The sequence below is a fragment of the Lasiosphaeria miniovina genome (assembly GCF_030549165.1).
Source record: "Lasiosphaeria miniovina strain SMH2392-1A chromosome Unknown B0T26scaffold_6, whole genome shotgun sequence".
In the NCBI taxonomy this organism is placed as follows: domain Eukaryota; kingdom Fungi; phylum Ascomycota; class Sordariomycetes; order Sordariales; family Lasiosphaeriaceae; genus Lasiosphaeria; species Lasiosphaeria miniovina.
In genome coordinates, this window is record NW_026848225.1 from 1,633,207 (window position 1) to 1,652,990 (window position 19,784).

The 19,784-nt window shown below is 52.3% G+C and overlaps 7 protein-coding genes and 1 non-coding gene across 8 annotated transcripts; 3 read left to right on the plus strand and 5 right to left on the minus strand.

Moving 5' to 3' along the window:
- Positions 1–331: 331 nt before the first annotated feature.
- B0T26DRAFT_721628 (uncharacterized protein) lies at positions 332–1,379 on the minus strand (the record flags this gene model as incomplete). Its single annotated transcript, XM_060442558.1, has 1 exon — positions 332–1,379. A coding segment is annotated over exon 1 (760 nt), but the record flags the coding sequence as incomplete, so codon positions are not given.
- Positions 1,380–2,157: 778 nt separating this feature from the next.
- On the minus strand, positions 2,158–5,164 carry B0T26DRAFT_406950 (uncharacterized protein). The gene is made up of 4 exons (XM_060434842.1): positions 5,101–5,164; positions 4,144–5,036; positions 3,188–4,050; positions 2,158–3,076 (listed from the first exon to the last, which is right to left on the minus strand). Exons 2-4 carry the CDS (start codon positions 4,699–4,701, stop codon positions 2,509–2,511), a joined length of 1,989 nt encoding a protein of 662 aa, XP_060292766.1. The 5' UTR covers positions 4,702–5,036; positions 5,101–5,164; the 3' UTR covers positions 2,158–2,508.
- Positions 5,165–5,461: 297 nt separating this feature from the next.
- On the plus strand, positions 5,462–5,533 carry B0T26DRAFT_t195. The gene has a single exon. It is a non-coding gene; the product is annotated as a tRNA-Met (tRNA).
- Positions 5,534–8,219: 2,686 nt separating this feature from the next.
- Positions 8,220–8,782, minus strand: B0T26DRAFT_407036 (uncharacterized protein). The gene has a single exon (XM_060434843.1). It carries the CDS (start codon positions 8,674–8,676, stop codon positions 8,308–8,310), a length of 369 nt encoding a protein of 122 aa, XP_060292767.1. The 5' UTR covers positions 8,677–8,782; the 3' UTR covers positions 8,220–8,307.
- A 3,059-nt stretch (positions 8,783–11,841) lies between these two features.
- On the minus strand, positions 11,842–13,417 carry B0T26DRAFT_678881 (uncharacterized protein; the record flags this gene model as incomplete). The annotated part of the gene is made up of 4 exons (XM_060440286.1): positions 11,842–12,360; positions 12,415–12,879; positions 12,944–13,342; positions 13,406–13,417. 4 exons carry the CDS (start codon positions 13,415–13,417, stop codon positions 11,842–11,844), a joined length of 1,395 nt encoding a protein of 464 aa, XP_060292768.1.
- Positions 13,418–14,470: 1,053 nt separating this feature from the next.
- B0T26DRAFT_407110 (uncharacterized protein) lies at positions 14,471–15,734 on the plus strand. The gene is made up of 2 exons (XM_060434844.1): positions 14,471–14,645; positions 14,706–15,734. Exon 2 carries the CDS (start codon positions 14,741–14,743, stop codon positions 15,569–15,571), a length of 831 nt encoding a protein of 276 aa, XP_060292769.1. The 5' UTR covers positions 14,471–14,645; positions 14,706–14,740; the 3' UTR covers positions 15,572–15,734.
- B0T26DRAFT_407111 (uncharacterized protein) lies at positions 15,735–16,205 on the plus strand. The gene has a single exon (XM_060434845.1). The coding sequence runs from the start codon at positions 15,897–15,899 to the stop codon at positions 16,146–16,148; it is 252 nt and encodes an 83-aa protein (XP_060292770.1). The 5' UTR covers positions 15,735–15,896; the 3' UTR covers positions 16,149–16,205.
- A 1,211-nt stretch (positions 16,206–17,416) lies between these two features.
- B0T26DRAFT_652753 (C2H2 type zinc-finger-domain-containing protein) lies at positions 17,417–19,208 on the minus strand (the record flags this gene model as incomplete). The annotated part of the gene is made up of 2 exons (XM_060438394.1): positions 17,417–18,998; positions 19,063–19,208. The coding sequence occupies 2 exons, from the start codon at positions 19,206–19,208 to the stop codon at positions 17,417–17,419; spliced, it is 1,728 nt and encodes a 575-aa protein (XP_060292771.1).
- Between the last annotated feature and the right edge of the window lie 576 nt (positions 19,209–19,784).

The following is a 19,784-nucleotide window of genomic DNA, read 5'->3' on the forward strand; positions in this document are numbered from 1 at the left end:
TGTCTCGATAGAAATAATAATATTCAGGGTTATTATTTTTTCGAGACTATTATTTCTTACCCCTGTTTTCCTTTGTTACTGGCGTTGGGCCGGCGGGTGCTCGGTCCCTGTCACTTTGTTTTCTAGAACACGGCCGTGTGTCACCGAGCAGGTGCTGGAGACGACTTCTGGATTCCGATCTAGAAAATCGGCAGTGGCTTCCGAGGCGGGAATTAGAGAAATGAGACGTTAAAAAAGCCAACTCTAAAAAATACAACGTAGAATTAAATCCACGAGAAAGAACAGAAAATACTAATATTAATGATTTTTTTATTTAATCATGAATATTATCCCAGGGGGTTTATGACGGCGCAACGGATCCATCGCTCGCATGCGCCGCACCCGGCGTGAAAATGAAGACAACCCTTCGGAAGCACCAACGAAAAACGACCGAGAGCGCCGGCACTTTTTCTCCCCTCCCCCTCTATCACCCACACCAACTAGTAACTCCCTAACTACTAGCCCAGTCCGTACTGCCGACAGGACATTGTTTCTAAAACAGTCTACACTAGCAATCCCTCGCTACTGTAGGCGGCGGTTTTTACGCGCAGTGTGGGGGATGAGGTGGATGACACGCGCATCCGGGCCCCGTGTAAGTTGTGGCATCGCAATCGCAATCGCATCGCATCGCATCGGGCCCGCATTGCGCAACGTGCCCCCGAGGAATCCCCGTCCTGCCCGTCCACGATCCGTCCGCGATACCGGAGAAGCCTCAGATACATACATAACAGCGGCCGGTTCTTCTCCAGCCCCCGGGATTTGAGTTCTCTCAGACTGTTCCTGTTAAAATAAAAGCAACTCTGTTTCCAACTTTTGCATCCACGAGCACTTGTGAGCCGCCTTGTTCGCGCCCGGGATGGGTCGTCTGTCCACCAGAGCGAGAGTGTGGGGGGACGAGATGTGAACAGAGTTACGTACATCGTTGTCGGTCTCCTGGCCGGGCTGTGGTGTGCCGCCGTGCGGCGCGGAGGGGGAACTGTACATACATATGTGGGTGGTGGGTGTGCGGCAGAGGGGCCACATGACGAATCGCAGATGGGGGCCAGGCGCTTCATCCATCGGGGCGGCGAACCCGCCACGGCGGAAACGAAGCACGTTCCTGGATTAAGCGACGAGAGGGCAGAGGCAGACACCGGAGTAGTCGGGCGGGCGCCTAAATCGATCTCCCACACCAACACCACCTTGCTTCTTCTTCTTACTGCATATCGACGACCGACGGGGGTTGGAGCAGGCACGAATATCCGGACCACCTGCCACAATCGCTCCATGGTCTGCCTCAGGAGGCATCACCACCCCTACCTACCTACCTACACCGACAGCAGCAGCAGCACCACCACCACCAACAGAGCCGCCGCGCGCCAACAAGAAAAAAGAGAAACGTATGCTAACTGCCATACTAAACTACAGAACATTGCATATAGATCGTATAGTGTGCGCGGCAAAGACGCTATCGTTCAGGAGTTTCCTCCGTCTTTTACAGATATTCCAATTGGTATTGCTTCCCGGTCTTCCGGGCTGGGACGTTCAAGTATCCTACGCATGTACTTCGTAGTGATATGTAGATCCAAACTCGACCTGCACCGGTATACACGGGAGTGCATTCAATCTTTCGCCTGCCTTGGGGCTGAAAGTCATAAAACCGGCCGCCACGAATTGAATGAATGAGTGATGACCACAGAATGAATGAATGCACGGATTGGCGGGGGGGCAGCATTTCCTCGTGGCAGCCACGTCTACATGTCTGTATGTACTCTGTATGTGTATGCATGCACTTCAAAGGCACCTACCTCGATTCTCGATTCTCGAGGCGCGAAGCGCGTAAACCCAAAGCCACCCGTCGGTTGATCGGCGAGTTGCGACTCCATCATCCCTCCGTCCCATGTGATGTACACGATACAAGCTGTTTTCCTTTTTACAACCTACCTTAGATTATGATATGACCGCCGAGCCAACAGACAACACAACACAAGCGCGCGCGCCGCCGCACTCCCGAACACAGCACACAGGGCAGCCTAGGGCACATTGCGGGAGGAGGAGGACCGACCGATTGTGTTCGGCAAGTTTTTCGGCCAGCTAGCGTGCGGGTGTGCGGCGGGACGCTCCGTTTTCTCTGCTCACTTGATCATTTGATCTTCCCGCGTGGCTGAAGAAGCATTCTGAAACAATCCAAGAAGGGGCGCGAAACCACCAACAACCCACACGTTCGCCTTCAGCCTTGAACCAGCCCTGTAGGATATACAGTAAGCAAAGCGAAAGATGGGGTACTGTATCAATCGCCGAGTGTAAAAAAGAGGCGCTATTCACTATGCTACGCTAAGATATTACAAAACAACGCTCTGCCACTGCGCGAGGGGTTAGAGACTTTCTACAGGGCTACTGGTACACTCTGTAAGTCGCTCCCATAGCTCAGTAGACCAGGTGGCAACGACTCGCTGCGCTCCCCTTCTCTGCTCGGAGCAAGCACGAGAGCTAGTCAGCGCCCTTGTTGGCGCTGCCGCCGATTCTCCTGTGCTTTCGTTTGTCGCCGCGGCGCATGAGCACCTGATTTCTGGTGCCCTTGCCGCCTTCCCAGTAACCGTTTCCGCGCTTGCCGATGACGCTGCGGCCGCAAAAGGCGCAGCTGTCGACTCTGTAGTTTTGCTCGCGCGAGCAAAAGCCACATATCATACGGTTCGCCCACTCGATGACGTGCGAGCCGTCCTCGCCGTCGTCGTGGCACTTGTCGCAGGGATAGACTTTGCTGCAGCACGAGAAGCGGAACCACCGGAAGCTGCGCTTATAGTGCTGGCAGGCGCCGCGGTTCGGGAGCGGCTCGCCGACGTGTAGCCCGAGTTTGTCCTGGCGCCGCCGCGGCCCGCTGGTCGGCGGTAGCTGGCCGCTCATGCCGGGAGCGTAGGCTATGAACTTGATATCGGGGATCTTGAACGTGAAGCGGCCGTGGCATTCTCGACACACGTTGGTAGTGACCTCGCCACGGACCGATGTTAGGCCCTGCTGGTATGGCGTTGAGCATGTGCTGCATGTTGGTACGAACGTGCTGCGCGACCGGGGCTGTTAGTTCATGTGGTTGTGGCAATAAGGTAATAAAAATATTTGTGGGAATAGGGGGGGAGGGGCTTTGTTCAACGGTGAAGAGCGTAAAACGCACCTGGGAAGTATATCCGCCACCGTGCAGCCAGAGGCGTCAATAAAGCCCGCGCGCGTAGAGTTTTGATGTACGAGCTCCTGGCGGAATTTGACCGTCAACGAAGTTGCACACTTCTTGCAGCTGCTCGACTTTTCCAAATTGTCCTTCAGCCCGCCAATCTCGTTCAGCGTCTTGCAACGCGCGCACTTGACGCTAATACTGAGCACGGATACGTGGAGAAGGTCGATACCATGCAGCTCGATCGACGGGAAGGACATGGCCGTCCCCCTTTCTAAAGTTTGTGTAGGAAGATTAGAGCTCTCTGCTTGGACAGTGGCACCTCCGTCCGCCTCTTCTTCTTCGTCGTCGTCGTCGTCGTCGTCGGAACACGTAAAGGCGTCAGACGAGTCGATCTCTTTTGAATCAGCGACATCGGCCCACTCAGGGGGTCTTTGAATGAAGTGGATGTGCCCTTTTCCAGAATCTAGAGCAGGTGAATGTTTGACCTCCTTCGTCTCCTTGCCTGGGCTGGGTGGCACCTCGACGGCAACCTTCTCGGCAACCGTTCTCTGAGTCTGAGCCTGTTTCGCAAGATCGTGAAAATTCTGGGCTAAATAGTTTAGATGGCTCGTCAAAGACATCTGTTTTTGCTCTGTCGCCTTCTGAGAGAATAGCTCCTCGACAGGCTCCGCCCCATGCGACTCTACGTCGTTAAGGAGGAGTCTCAGCGGCTGCAAGGGGTAGAGGAGGGGGATGATAAGCTGGATAGACTGGACCGGCCGAAGCCCAACCGGAAGATTTGCCCTGCGTTTTGGCTCCAGGGGTAGAGTATAGACAATGCCGTCACTAGATTTGTGGTACACGGGCTGCCGCCCCATGCGGGCCTCGAGCTGTCTGACCTCCTGCGCCCGTCTCGCCTTGGCTTCCGAGATCTGCTCCCTAGAAAAGGTCGGCTCTAGGATGTACGGCCGGTGTACGGGGGGCGATGGCTTGGGAGAAACCGGCGCAGTCTGCTTTTCTGGGGCAGTTTCGAAGTCGACATGCCTGGTGTCCTTGAAGATGACCAATTTCACAGTCTCGGCCTTCTCCTCTGCCAGGAACGACTCAAGCCGTTTGTCCAGGGCATTGGTCAGGGCGAGCAGGGTTGCGCCGCGTTTCTCCTGAACCAACTTGTCCCAGCCTTGCTCGATGTTGATGGCAAAGCCTTTGGGGATCTCTGTGTTCTTAACCAGTAGTCGCGGCGGCTCTGCGGGATATGCCGCTGGGACCCGGAGATCGCATCGCAGCTGATCTAACTCGAAGGGGAAGTCTGGGTCAGACGGGGTGAGGCTAAACACAAGGGACGTGCCCCCGTTTCCAAGATTGGACTCCATGGGCGAGAACCGGCGCGTCAATTGTCTGATCTGATATCCCCTTGCGTCTTGGAATTGGCGTTCCGGGATAGGCTTCGGAACCACCCGAGACGCCGGTGCCTCTCCGACAGCCTGCCTAGTTGATCTTGGCGAAACGCCATCTTTAGGTCGGATGGGAATCATTTTTGATCGAGGTAAAATGCAAATCGGTATATTTGTATCAAGTGCTATTGTGAAAAAAACGAGGGTGAAGGTGAGGGCACCTAGGTTGGGAAGCGCTGGCTGGGTACGGGGAGTGCCGCCCAGCTCGCAACAGCAAAAGCAAGTGGGGTGGGATCAATGAATGAGGATGCAGCAATTGAGTTTTGCGCCGGGGATTACAAGCTGTTTTATCATCGACCCGAGAGTCTCAAATGACATCCTGTGGCTGTTGTTCGAGACGACTATACATCGAATGAGCCACGATGAATCATTTTACCATGACTCAGAGAGGTTCTTTCCCCTCCAAATTGGGGCAACTTTTGATCGTTAGGACAAAGTGGTGTTGTTTCACCGCACGGACATTTTTCGGACTTGGCTCACGGGAAAGGACGGGTAAGGTGAGGCTTGGTGAAGCCTTCTTTAGTCCCATTTTATCGTTATTGCAGAGAAAATCCTGTATCTTGCAATTTCACAACTTAACTAGGAGCCGTTAGTTAGGTTAGGTTCTCTCCCAGGCCAATAGCAACCTAAGTCTTTGGTTGATTTTTCATGCAAAGTCGAAAGCGCTTGGCAGGAGCGGGCCAGTTACATAATACATAACAGAGGCCCCACAACAGGCATGGACTCGGAATTTTATTTTCTTTCTTAACCTCCTATGACTCACACGCAGCTTTATTATGCCATCCCCCAGCCTTTACTCGCAGCCAGCAAGCAATTGTGCGAGCAACATAACGAGAACAACAGCTGCGTGGCGCAGCGGAAGCGCGCCGGGCTCATAACCCGGAGGTCACTCGATCGAAACGAGTCGCTGCTAAATCTCGGTTTCTCTTTTTGCTTCTCTACCCATTATTATTGTCAATAACATTATTGTTCCCTTTTCTCCCCGTTCACTCCTTTGCACTTCCCGTTGTCTACTTTTTTAATACCTAGTATTTTTTTATCTCGTCGTCACCTATTCATTGGCCCTCAAAAGTTTTCCAACTTCTTCTTAACCTTTATGAACTATCATTGCCGTGCCCAGCAAGGTTATCGTTGATACCAATCCCTGAGCACTCCCAAAATTTTGTGTTCACAACCTCGGCTCGCTTTTCTTCCGCACTCCACGCCCCATTCTATTCTAACCCTAGCTAGCAGATGCTTGTAAGTCACGGGTACAGCACATCATGTAAAGACGGACCAAAAAAATGTCCCGGGGAAATTGGGGAGACGACGACGACGACAACGCCTGCGTCCAAGTAGGTATGTCGTGTGTTTAGGCAGAATCCGTCGTTCCCGGGAGGGCTTGCGCACCCCGTCCCAGGGCTAGGGGTTCTACCCCACAGTTCCAGATCCGCTGAATGGGCGACGTGAAATAAATAGACAATCCGGGGAGCATATGTATGTAGGGGAAAGGGGAGAGAATGGGGGCGGGTCGCTACCTGCCCGTGCCCCGTTTCCATGGAGCTAGAAGTCTGGGGCATATCTTCTGGGTGTTTCTTGAACATAAATCGGGCCAGGGGGGTGGGAGGACTCGTACATACCGAAAAAGAAAAGAAAAAGAAACGAATAAAGAGAGAAGAAACAAGATAATATAACACTCGCGGGGCATACCGTTCATTCTACGTTTTTATTCCATTTTCACTCTCTGCCTCGCCGGATTTGGCCTTGTCCTTCCCTCAATGGCACCGGTTGATGGCTGCCGGGGCAAGGGATGCCAGGTCGAACCCATCTGGGTATAATGGATAAAGGGGAACTTCGGGCGTGAAACCCACGTGGGAGTGAGACGGGAAGAGGGAGGACATGCGAGTGCGGCAGAGTCGTTCCTCTCTGGTGGGGTTTAAATGTGCGAACACACTTATAGCAGCGTGCGGCCGGGCTGGAACAAGCTTAAATTGCTCGGTGAAGCTCTCTCTCCCCTGTTTCCGAGGTATATCACCTGAGGCGCATCGTTCGTTATTACTTTCTCGGGAAAGCCATCGGCCCTTCTGGTACTAGAGATACCGGCCAAGGAAACAGCTTGTATATTAGGAGCGAGGTACTGGAGAGCGGAGCAAATATGAAGTTCATTTTTTTTTATCTCAGTAACGTCTTTGTTGTCCGTGGACGTTCGTCGCGTCCAAGATGCCCACCATATACAATCCAACCCCTGAGTGTTTGTTGGCGTGGTACTTTCTAAGATCCTAATGGCCTTAGCATCCTACGACTCGCCGTAAAGGTTTTTCGCTAAGGGAGGCAATAGCTATTTGAATCCTTAATTTGGAATCTTAGAGGTCTATTCATTCTCTCGAAATACCTATTAAAGGCCCTTCCTGGCCGGTTCATTTATTATTTTCTTTTCCTTCGTAAGTACCACGCTAACATTTAGGGATTGGATTGTAACCATAGTCTCAGCCTAGCCCAAGCTTGACAGAAGGACCAACCGCGAGTTTTTATAGGGCAAAAACAAGTCAAGGCATTTGCCATCGTTCGTTATCTAGATGTGCTGAGGGAGTTGGTGACTTCCCCGAGACATCATAATAACCTAGACCTGACGAAATAGAGCAAGGCAATGGCTGTTGCGAAACGATGAGATCTTGAGAGAGGTCAGTATATCAGCATTTACTGGAGCACACAAGCAGGGAAATTATCGGTAATACCCTTATCCGATTGCAGATAAGATGCCTGGTAGGCTTTCCAAGAAATGGTTTGTAGCCTTGCCGTACTACTGGCACCTCGGGGCTTCACCGTCTCTAACGGTATGAGAAATGACAAGAAATGACAATAAGGCGGAAGAGAGCAAGACATAAAATTCTGCCCAAGCACTACCTAAGAAACGGAGACAATGCACTACATTGCCGAGTTGTCAAAGATACCATTGACAGGGCGAGCGAATCGGTCTCTGCCGAGATACCTTTCGTGATGTTTTCAGTACATTAGAATCGTTGTTGTAGCCTTCACCGAGCCCAACCCTCACCAACTCAGATACGCAACGGGTCGGGCTTTTGTGTCCCCTGGCCGCTTGCCTTGGCCTTGCCGGCAGTATGACATATGACGAGGCAAGGGAAAGCTTGGGTGCAACGATGACAGTTGGCAATGTAATCTTGAATGGAAGCCTTGCTTCGTTCGTCCTGCCTCCATGGGAGGGAGAGTAGTAGTAACAACTTGACGTATCGAAACGCCTGCCGGCCAAATAAGCCCGGCAGAGCGGTATCGCGTAACGGATTCGATCAGGAGACGCCCAGCTCCGCAGGACTGCCACCACCAGGGCCGCTCTGGCGGACCGTTTGGGGAGAGATGATAGGCGCTCGAACCGGCCGCGGTCGCAGGTGGAGTAAAGAAAGAGTGTGGCTTGCCACGTCAATTGGGGAGGCGGCGAGGCAGCGGTTTCGGCGCACCAGTCGAAGTGCACGAGGCTCACCACTGTTTTCCCGTTGCGAGAAATGGACGAATGACATCGGCTCGATAGCGGAGGGCTTCCATCGTGGTCGGTTGGGCAAGGCCCGGCCCAACGACGAGATAGACAGCAAACCGAACCCGAGCTTTGCAAAGCATTATTGTCCTATGACTTGCAATGCCAGCAGTTTGTCATTTGTTTGTTTGGCCCATGGCCATCCGTATCCATATCACATCTCAGCTTTCGAGCTTAGATGTGTGCACCTCAGGACAAGTCGGCAGGCATTTGGGATGATGCTGCGAGGCCTGTAGAGAAGTTGAAGGCAAAGAGAGAGAGTAACAGTTTCCCGAGTTGTCCGTTGGCTCTACCGGCGGCACTTGATTCGAGAGGAAAGTCATGAGTCGCGACGAGGAAGAAGCATGGCTAGGCAATGTGTAATTCCCGACCGACCGTTGAGGAGACCAGGGGGCACGCCATGGCGGTGGGAGGGTCAGGGAGGGAATGTGCAGAGGATGACGACAACGGCGAAGCAACGACGATACGGGATTGACGGAACAAAAAAGAGTCACAAGAATAATTACCTGCTTTTGGTGAGCAGCCCGCATGTTCCAAGCGTGCGTACCTACTACGGCAGATACACAAACCCAAGGAACGGTAGCGTAGCGGTGAAGAGGATCGATTCGAGACGACGTACTACGTAAGGTAGACGAGACGACAGCTGCCCTTCAGCCTACCTGCTGCCTGCCCGGGCTGGCCACAGAGGAGGAGTGGTTTGGTCGATATCGCTCTGGCGGCTGCACGGGGCCCCTGGCGGGCATTACTCACCTGGCTGGAGTTGATGAGTTGGCAAGCGGCTGTCGGGGCCAGATGACCACGAATCGGCGGTTGGGTGCCTGAGGCCGACATTAAAGCTTAGAATGGTTGGTGGTAGGGGCGCTTCGGGCTGGAGAGGTGGCCGCGCGGGGAGGAAAGATGGAACTGAGGTAGAAGGGACGGGACGGCGGGGGGAGGGGGGGGGGATAAACGGGACGGGACTGACACCTGGCGAGACCCGCGACGGGCATGTGATGACTCTGGGTCTTTTTCTTGATTTTCCACCCCCCAAAAACCAGAACTTGGGATAAATTGGCATTGCCTTTATTTTTTTAATTATTGGATTTATCGTCGCTCGTCGCGGGAGCTCTCGACACGGTTCGGATCTGCAGAGCGCAGTTGTAAAACTTTAGGTTGCCGTATGTTGCTGAGTGACAGGGTCCCGGACTTACACGATGGATCTTATGTGATTAGTGACCAAAGTCCGTTACCACAACGAGGTAGCAAAGGCTCGCTAAAAGAATGTCTGCCTTGGTTCCAAGCCATACACGCTGTCTATCTACTTGGCGACTCGAGCAAGCGATTTGGGGCTCCAACATACTAATAGCGCGAAAGATAAAATACGAGATAATTAAAACGTCAAAGATAAAAAGAGAATATATCTTACAGCTGGAGAAAGGTACATACGAATACCAAGCCAGAAATTGCGGGGATAGACCTTCGGACCTTTTTGGTTCTCGCAGTGTTAGTTCTCAACACGAAAAAGAGAAACCCTTCAAATAACCACGTCAGCAATCTATTTAGGTACGCTGCTGTGACCTCCGACTTCAGCATCTCCGCGAAAGCTGCCTGGGGACGAGAGTCGAGCTGTGGCTGAGCACTGTGTTAGGTGCGGCGTTTCGCACCGCCTCACCCCTGCTTTGGGGGTTTCCTAACTGCACCTGACCAGCACCTGACTGCCTGTCCGTGGCGGGCTACAGGCCCTGTAAAAGTAGTGCTGAGAGGGGGGCCGTTTCCCCTCAGCCCGGTTGTGTGCTGGGCGTGGGGTAACGTACATAGGTAGAGCGAGCCACCGTTTTCGCGACAGTTGCCGATTTAATCTTGCTTGATTTAAATCCATTTTTTTTTTAAAATTATTATCTCCAACCACAATTACTACTAGTCAATAGATTTCCAACCAGCCTTAGGTTTCTCTCCCCACGGTGGCGCCCGCACATGTACCACACTCGCAACCCTCACACGCACACCCTCACACATCACCGGGACATCCAACAACCTATCGTCTGTTTCTCGTTGAGAAGGAAGAGGGAGGGAGCACTCTGTGTCTCAGGCTCCTCGCTGGGACTGATTAGGCCCGTCGCCTGTCTCGTTTTCTAGACCCCCCCTACTACGTATGGTTCAGACCCTGGCTGCGTCACTTCAGCCTTCCGAGACAGTTGGTCGAGGAAATGACTCCATATCCGCTGGCCACTCCCATTATTGGTGATACCAAATAATCATAATCGCTAATCCCAAGCCTCACGTGCTGCAGACATCGGGGCCGCCGTGTGCACGCACAAGTAAGTGTTCTGGCCTGGGCCAGGTCTGTCTGGTCAAGCGGGCTTTAACCCTTTTCGCGATGCGACTTACACCAAACCCGGCCGGCCAGCCAGCCCTATCGCCAATCGCTGCAGATAGTGGTAAAGGAGTCAGCTGAAGCCACCCACGCATGCCCGTTTTAAGATGATGACCCCAAGTTGCCTCCACATATGTATGGATATGCACGACCGGCCTCCTGTTACTCGTTGTTCGTCGCCAATTGCAATTTAGGGCTGCTGCAGCAGTATATCTCATGTCTTTGCTTTTCCTCTCAGCTGCCTTCGTTTCAGATGCACTAGCTGGTCTCGGGCCCTGATGTCTCACTTCACATTCCCAGAGTGCAGGAGGATAGAGGAAGGAGAAGTAAAACGGAGAAAAGAATGAAGAAAGAAAAAGAAAAAAAAGAAAGAAAGGAAAATATCAATGCAAATGGCAGAAATAAAAACATATGTATAACCACGAACGAGAAATAAAGGGGCAAACAAAAGAGGCGAACGCCAAGAGCTGATTGACACCCTGTCACACTACTCGCAAACAAGCAGACGAGACAAGAGAAAGCAAAAGCAAAAGCAAAAGCAAAAGCGAAAGCGAAAGAGAAAAGCAAACCGGCGATACTTCGCTCTAGAGTAGAGTTCTAATGCCACCTGTCGGCGTTCGCCTGTCCTCAACCTACTGCCATGTGCTACTACTACTGCTATTGACCCAAACGACGTCGTAGCCGGTGTGCCACTGCACGCATCCGGTGTGTCACAAATGCTTCCTTCCCTTCCCTTCGGTCGTTCTACGACGCTCTAGAGCCTGGCTGCGAATGGTCTTATTATTTTCTGGGTACTACTACTGATAAAACTACTGGTTTGCTGCCAAAGGTACAGTGTACCCATCCATTCTTGAGACGAGGTGGGATGTGGACCGATAACGATGCCAGGCAAATGTATCTCAGTGGCCTCTATCGCTTGTTGGCAGCTGATCTATCACGCGAAGCTGTCACCCGGAAATTAAATCACCGAAAGCATCCTCGGGAAGTACTTGCCCGCTTCCCACGGCTTTGCCGTTCTTGATGTAATGAGGAGGGCGTCTCCTGATTGTCTTACAGCGTGTTGCGTTGTTTGCGTCACAGTCAACGCAGACCTAGAAACGAGTCCTTGGTGGTGCCGGAAAATTTTCTTCTATCTGTTCTTGCTTTGCAATTTTCCCAGAGAAAGCAACTTGCAGCTAGTGGCCAACCCCCTGGGCTTGCCTCGTACTGTAACTGTAGAAACCTAGGGGGCATTGTTGCTAAAGACGACTGATCGACCCTTTACATCTAGCCGGCCAGCAGAATGGCAAGACTCAAACGCCAACAACCCAAAAGCAAACAATCTCGAGTTCACACTCACTGATCACCACTTTGGCTCTTCGCGATCCACCTTAGGGGTCGCGAGGGCATTTCGGTCAGCGAATGGGTCGTTCTCGTCTTCCTCGTCAAAGTCATCTTCGTCTTCAGACTCCACCTGTTGTCGAACTTGTCGTGGCGACGACATCGACGGCTTTGTCATAGCCGAAGGGCGGGGCGGCGGTACGGGTCGCGGCGGGTGCGGCGGTGGACTGGTACTGAGACTCAGACTAACCATGCCTGGGATCGGGGATCTTGGGCTGGTTGGTGAATTGGGCTCTTTTCCTTTGGCTTTCTCAGTTGCCACTATCAGGCGGTCAGCGCTCCGGCTCCGAAGAAGAATAAAAGAGAGGAACAGTGAGTTCATACTGCGGTAAAGGTGAGCTTGCTCAGCGACATCATCGTCCGAGTCGCTGTCGGCATCGATAGACCGATCTAGCTGCTCGAATGTCATGAGAGCAGTGACAAGTTCGTCATTTGCGTGCAGGAGCCCCCCGAGCCATTGCTCCGAGTCCACATGATGGATCTAAGCTCCTATTAGCGATCAATCGCGGCAACACGTGGAAAGAGGTCAACGTACATATCGCAGGATCTTCCTTCTTAGCTGCTTGCAAGTCTCAAACCGCTCCAGCGCGAGTTGGTTCTCGGAGATGCGCTCCTTCTCGCGGTTGATTGTCTGAAGAGTATTCGTCAAGTTCGTAGCCGCAATAGAGGCCTCGGCGATGTGAGCTTTCATCTGCTCCTTCTCGGCCTCAAGGTTGAAAGGCTTGTGCTTCTTGTTCTTCTTGTCCTTTTCTTTCTTCTTCTTATCCTTACCGACGTGGCTAAAAGACTCGACCTGCCCAGTCACCTGCGGCCCGAAAAACGGTGCCCCTGAAACTGATGCCGTTCTACGCGATGCGGGCGAGGGCTGAGCGGGCGAGGGCTGAGAAGGGCCTGCAGGGTTTCTCTCCTCTTCGTCTTCATCATCGCCGAAGGGGTTTGCAGTCTCCTTAAGAACCTTCGACCTCTCTTGGGTGACGGCATGTTTGCGACGAGGGAGTTCCTGTAATAATGGGCGAGGTTAGAAGAACAATATGGGCAGGCGATGACACCAGGTATGTTGGTACCTTGTAGAGACTCGCGACGCGCTCCATTCCTCGAGTGCTTTTATACTCGGCAGCCCAGCTGCGGAAGAGAACCGCGCACTTCTTTTTGACATCTGGGTCAGAAAGATCTGCGGTAGCACAGAAGCGCAGGCGTTCAAGCAGCGGCTCATCAGCAAAGGTCCGCTGGAAGCGAGGACCAGCGTTTTGGATGAGCCCATCGAGAAGGGTCAGAGCGCGGAGCTGACGATGTAGGTTTCCGTATTTGAGCTTCTTCCTAATGGCGCGAGCAGCTTCAACAGGGCCAGAATCCTGAAGATTCACAACCTCGACAAGGTCGGGGATGCCGCTGAGATCATTCTCCGGGATGGCCTCACTCGTCAGTCGCTCGACTGTGACGGTGACTGCCGTATACGGCTTTTTCTGTAGGCGTGTTCAGCAAGCGCGGCATAGCTAGGTAACGCAAGTTTATTCAAGAGCACTTACCGAAGAGAACATGGCGGCGACTCTAGGGGTACCTCGCTGGGAACCGAGGGGGAAATCCGAGCGTGGTTCTTAGATGTGGCCTTGCCAACGAGACTGTTCATGCGTTAGACGGTAGCACATTAGCAATGACCACTATACAATGATTCACTTTCAAATGCTTTTTAACTGTAGGGCTGGATGCCTAGATCTGCGGAGTATAAGGTTCAGAGCTGAACTCTTGAAGCTTCCTTTGTCATGCGCCATCTAGCCGAGCTGCCCCATCCACTTAGCTCATCAGAATAGTCAATGAGCCTACGTACTATTTGACCAAGAGGACAGATGCACTGTTGATGCGATGTTTCTGGCGTTGGGTCACGCGGGAGTGGCTGAAGCCAGAGCTTCCTTGAAGGAGATGGCCTGGCTGGCTCCTGCTTGGGCAGACAATGAGAGAAGTCAAGAGGGCTGTTGCCTTTTGGCGAGGCTCGAGGCTTCAGTCCAAGAAGGCGCACGTTCCGAAGTTGGGGGGGGTTTGTTGTTGGCCGATAAGATAACGGAGGGCACCCGATGGCGGGGTAGTTACCTTAGTTTTCTAGCTCAACGAGCGCTTTTCAGGCGCTGACTGGTTGTATCGTACATCCATGTACCACGCGGGCCGTAACAAATGGATGGAGTGTCGTATGAGTTCCAGCTGCCAAGATTATCAGGCTCCGAAGTGATTTCACAAAGGAAACAATTTAGGATTTCAGATCGTATGACAAAGGGATGGATGGGCAAGAGCACTCTGAATTGCTCGGTGGATGTAGCGTAATAGCCCGTCCCCGCAATACCATCGACCCGGCCGCGAGGCAGGCGCGGTGCAGATTGGCGTCATCGGCCAAGCTCCCGCATAACGGCGACGGGTGGCAGTCAACTGGTGGCAGCCAACTGGTGGCAGCTGTCCGAGCTTCTCTCAGGGGTAGAAAGGGGGAAGGGACGACTTACACGCACCTTCACCGCTGCTATGCGTAGTTACCTATTTTGACAAATAGCACGTTTCAACTTGATTTCTTGCGTCAATTTGTTCTTCACTCACTCTTACATCTGCCTAAATTTTCGGGCTCATCCAACATTCAGTTCAACGGTTCTCGGCGTAGATAGGTTGTACTGACAGCGCCTTGAAGACCCGAAATCCGTTCGCTTTCTGATTCCATCCAAAAACTGAAAATTCTGCCCCTCCTGCGTGGTCGAGTGCTTCGATCCAAAAACTTCTAGAAGGAAAAAGGTAGGCCAAGGGGATCTTACTAGTATTCAACCATGCTGATGCCAAGAATGCTCCTTACAGGTCCAGAATCGAGACTTCTAACGTCTCGGTTCACCATGTCAAGCAAAAGATGGAGTACCGCCAGCAACACTGCTGGGCCAGACGACGCCCAATTGGGACATCAAACGGAGCATGGCCCCAGGAAGAAACAACGGCGGCAGTTTGTCGCGGAGTCAAGTCAGGAATACGAGGCCCCTGTATCGCCTAGTGTAATACTAAGACCCGCTACCGAAACCTCACAAGCATCGATGGGAGAATTTACTGAAACAAAGACTGCTTCTCCCCTTACACCAACAGTACCGGAGCCTGTTCATTTGGGAGTGCCACCTTTGACTAACCCGACCCAGATGCATTCATCCCTCGATGAATCTGGTTTTGACTCGTCACGGGGTGGATGGAATTCCAGAGCCCAGATGCAATTGTCAGTACAGACGGATGGTAGGCCACCATCTGGCACAACACACATCCGTCGTCCGAGCACCGCAACAGATTATGACGACGGAGAGGTCATAGAAGTGCTGCAAACCATCGCAAGCGCTCAATTCCCACCCGGAAAAACGGACTGCTACTCCGTAACGGCATCTGATGAGGAAGACATGGCGAGAATGGTCGATTTTCTGTCACCCCAGAGTCAAAAATCTATACCGCTCCCAAGCGTCATCAACGACCTAGACGTCTCATCCACTGCTGAGGTCTTTGACGCTAGTCTCCAGAGATATTCGCCGACCATCATTCGGCAGACAGGTGATATTCGTTGCAATAGCAAGGAATTGCTGGACTCTGATGTCAAAGGGGACAACGTACTGGAGAATGCGCAGTGTCCCCAGAAAAAATGGTCCCATATTCACAGATGTCCTCTTCGCCACAGACAGCAAGAGCAGGCCTAGAGAACCAAATAATGCCGAATGATGAGAAGATATCCTACGCCCCAGAGACCCAGCAAACTAATGTACCCCAGCCTTTTGCAAGGGCCCTTTTCCCACGTCTAGTACGAGACAAATCGCCGGTCATCAGTCTCTCGAACTCCTGCTATCTCCGAACTTGCTTCCGAATGAGCTAGCTAGTCAACGAAGCGGCGAGCTGGTTCAACAATGGCACTCAACAAAAACATAAGAAGTCCCAAGAACACACCCTGAAGTTGTGTTTGAACTATACGCATGTGTGACTTTGTCGTCCAGAGAAGCCGCCGCCCGAGTTCAGCATTTCCAATTTATGGACCTGTTCAAAGAGGAACGGCCATTTCCAACAGGGACACTGAGAGGATGGAAAACCGACAGCCTAATCGATCGACAGAGCTCCGCTTTCTTAAGCGTCTCTAACCAGAACACGATGAAGTGTCGCTGTATTTGTACGCCCAATCGAGAGGCGAAAAACAAGATGGGATGGGGACTGGCTGTTTTATCGATTCGGCAGGCAGACTGGGCCGAGGTTGACCTCATAAGACGGGCCGTCCGGGTCGAGTAAAGCCCCCACTGAACAAGAAATGCGTGACCATCTGAAGGAAAAGAGAAAACATGGATGCAAACTGTCTAATTTGGCACTGATACCATGTTGCTTTATATAGGATGGTTTGGTTGCTTACTCTTGCTGAGCGCGAGGTTCCAATATTGCCTCGAGAAACGATTGCATTCGAAGAAGATGCATTCCTATTAGCTTCAAGATATATCTAGAACTTGACATTACAGCAATATTAGGCCTAATTCCCCCCTCTCCCGAAATGAAAATGTCTACTATAACCGCTGTGACTAAGGTACTCTCTTCGTTTACTTATTTAGCTAATAGTAACGCAGCGCGATTACCATACATACCTAGGCAGGGTCCTGATAGAACCTTTGACGGTCTGGAGTAAAAGTTATCTTGAACGAAATTCTGTTACAAATTCTCTCAGAACATGATACTTTATAGAACGTGGTTCTTATATTCTCTTTTTTTAAAATGGTATTCTTTTGCTTGGATAGACAAGGAGAGAAGTCTAGAGGGCTAGCATTCTAACGACACCCGGCTAGCTTTCCTTAGCTACCTACCTATCAGCCATTGACAGCTCAAAAGGGAACACAAAGTGTTATGCGGATCGTACGGCGGGTTGAAACCGTCTCTGACTAAAAAGGTTCAACGTCATCTTAGAGTCCTGTGTTACGGGCTCTGATAGCTGCACCTCCATCCTCCAGAGAAAAGCATTTGGTGTGAGTCTCTTTCTCAGCATAGAGAATCTCAAACCTATTGTTTTCTAGGATTCGATTGTACACACCAAAGGCGAGCCACCTTTACAATTTAGAGTGTTCTTACCTACTCTCCTTTACTTTTACCCTTTTACCTGTTTTTAATTTTCAACTTTACTTCCTCCTTATATTAGAGACCGTTTACCCCCTGAATGTCTTCATAGCCATCCGGCAAACTTGAGAAGCTTTTGCATCCGGCACCGGGGTAGTGCAATGATCACTCAGGACATTGCATTTAATTTTGTTGAAATATAATGGTCTATTTTTATCGTACTCTAACCCCAAGCCAATTAGACAAGATAAAGAAAAGGGGGAAAACAAGAGAACCATGCCAGTTGTTTGGACGGGTTATATGCAGTCTTATGTTCAATGCATCCGCGCATCCGCAATGCTACAGGGTATGGCAAGCAAAGCTAACAAACACCGGGCTTCTTACCAACCAAAAGGCTCCAAAGAAGACTGCGCAAACTACACATAACCCCCGGGAGCGACCACGCAGAGTAGACACCCAGCTTAACGCAGGTATGACACGGGGTTACGGTGCACTTCCTTGAAGTATCTCTTGCTGTGACCCACCTCTCTCTGCCTCTGCCCTGAGAACTCCTTCTTGCGACCTCTCATGATGATGCCCTTGAAATGCGCCATACTCTGATCTGTGGCGCCGGCACCACCCAGACCACCAAGGTCACGGTTTACCAAGGCACGACCGTGAGCGGCACTGTCGCGGACAGCAACCTGCCGACTGTCGCCATCCACGTCCATCTCGTTTTCGGCAGCCTCTGCTGCCTCAATTGCCAGGCGCCCCTCACGTTCCTCACGTTCCGCAGGGGATGGGTAGCTGTGCAAGTTCTGGCGATAGTACTTGTTCAGCGAGCGGTGGCCTACAGACTTGCCTGATGGCAGATGTAACTCGTACTCGTCGTAGAAGACGGCGTGAGCACGCTTGTGGTTGTGAGCGTGGAAGCCATCGCGCTGGCGGTGAGCACGCTGGTCGTCGCGCGAGTGGTGCGGGTGCTTATCAAGACGGGCATATTGGTGGTAGTGCTGCTCGGCAGGGACAGCGTGCAGATCGTCGGAGTCGAGTGATGATGCAGAGCTGTCCGTCTCCCAGCCATCATCCTCCATCTTCTTGTCGCCATCGCCAGTGGCTTTGGACGACCGTCTGGCGCCAAGCTTGGCACCTCCATTTGGCTTGATGTCCTCCATTGACTCATCCTCGGACTCATCATCCGACGTTTCATCGTCCGAATAGGTGTTGCGGAAATCGTAGAACTCGCCGATCTCAAGCTGCTCGTCTGTAGTCGTAAAGGGAATCTGGCAATGGCCCTTGTCTCGCATGTGTGTTTGTACCGCGTACGTATTGGCCTTCACTTTGCTGCAAAGAAGGCATTCGTTCAAGACAAAAACACGCTCTTGCAAGGCGCCCAGCAATCCTTCCAGGTTCACTAAATACGGCTTTTCCGGGATAAACATTCCATGTATCCGCTCCATATGAAGGGCGTTCAGTGGTGGGGTTGGTGATTCGTAGTTGCAGAACAGACACGTCTTGAGAGACGGGTCCGCCACGGCACCCTTGGGTGCGCCCGGGACAGCCGTTGAGGGCGTCGCGGACTTGGACGGTGGCTCACTTGCCGTCTGTGACACAGGATGATCTACCTTGCGGTTGGCGGCGGCAGACAGGCGGGGATTTGAAGGTCGCTTGACGGGAGATTTGCGGTCTTGCAGCCCGGTGTTCTTCAGTCCCTCGGCCATTTCGTTGAACTCCTCCTCGGCATCTGAATCAACCTCCGACTTGTCGTCTGCTGGCTCTCCCAACGAAAATGTCGAGCTCACCATGGAGCTTGCCTCGTCGTCGACCTTGGCATTTGAACTTGAGGGTGCGGCAGCAACCTTTGCCTTGTGTTTCGCGCTCCCAAGATGGTTTCGATATGCATTCTCGGTGAAGTACGACTTTTGGCAGATGTCACACCCTTTCTCGAAACCGGCTTTGTCAGCCTGGGCCGTCGATGCAGCGCGGGCCTGTAGGACTTTGTCTGTAAAAGTCTCGGACGTGATGGGAGGCAGAGAAGCAACCCGGCGCTTGAGGTTGTACCGGCTGTGAGTGATAATAAGTCTCGGTATGTTGGGCGCGTGGGCACTTGTCCGACAGAAACACTTACTGCCAATCACTCCGCATATGCCCTTTTTGAAGGTCGTTGTTGCGAAAGGCAACTAGACATGTGTTGCAGGTATACGGGTGTGAGGCTCCAATGTCGGCGGCAGCATCGCTGCCCTGGACGGCCCTGCTGCCCGAGATGGTCGCCATGGTATCGGATTGATCGACTCTGGCGGAAAGGTTCTTTTGCAGGTGCAGTGCGACCGCGGAATGGAACTTGTATTTGAGTTTTGAGACCGGGAAGGCGGAAACCCAAGAGTGATCTATTAATAATCAGAGGCAGGGCTTTTGTTCCTGTCCATCAAAATGTTTGGACGAGACGGTGGTCAGTCAGCGTGGGACGGAGTGGTCGCAAGACCGGAGGCGTGCAATGGCGGGGATCTTGTGATGCAACCGCAACAAACACAGGCGCTATTGCTGCCCCCGTGATGTTTGGGAATGGCTGGCTGGGGACCGAAGGGGAGCGGCTAAGTCAGTGATGAGGCGGGAATACCGGCTGCTGGCGGCTGGGCAGTCTGGTGATCGATCTTGGTTGTGGGCGATTACCCAGAGACGGTTGAAGTGGGCGAGAGGGTGAAGGGATTGTGCAATAAAGTAATAAAGACCACAACGGCCGCTGAATAATTTCTAGTGGCGGTTTCTTGAGCCAGCCCTCCCCTCCGCTTTGGTGGGGGTTTTCAGGCACAACTTACGACGTCACAGCCCAATCGCTACTAGCCTTCCGGT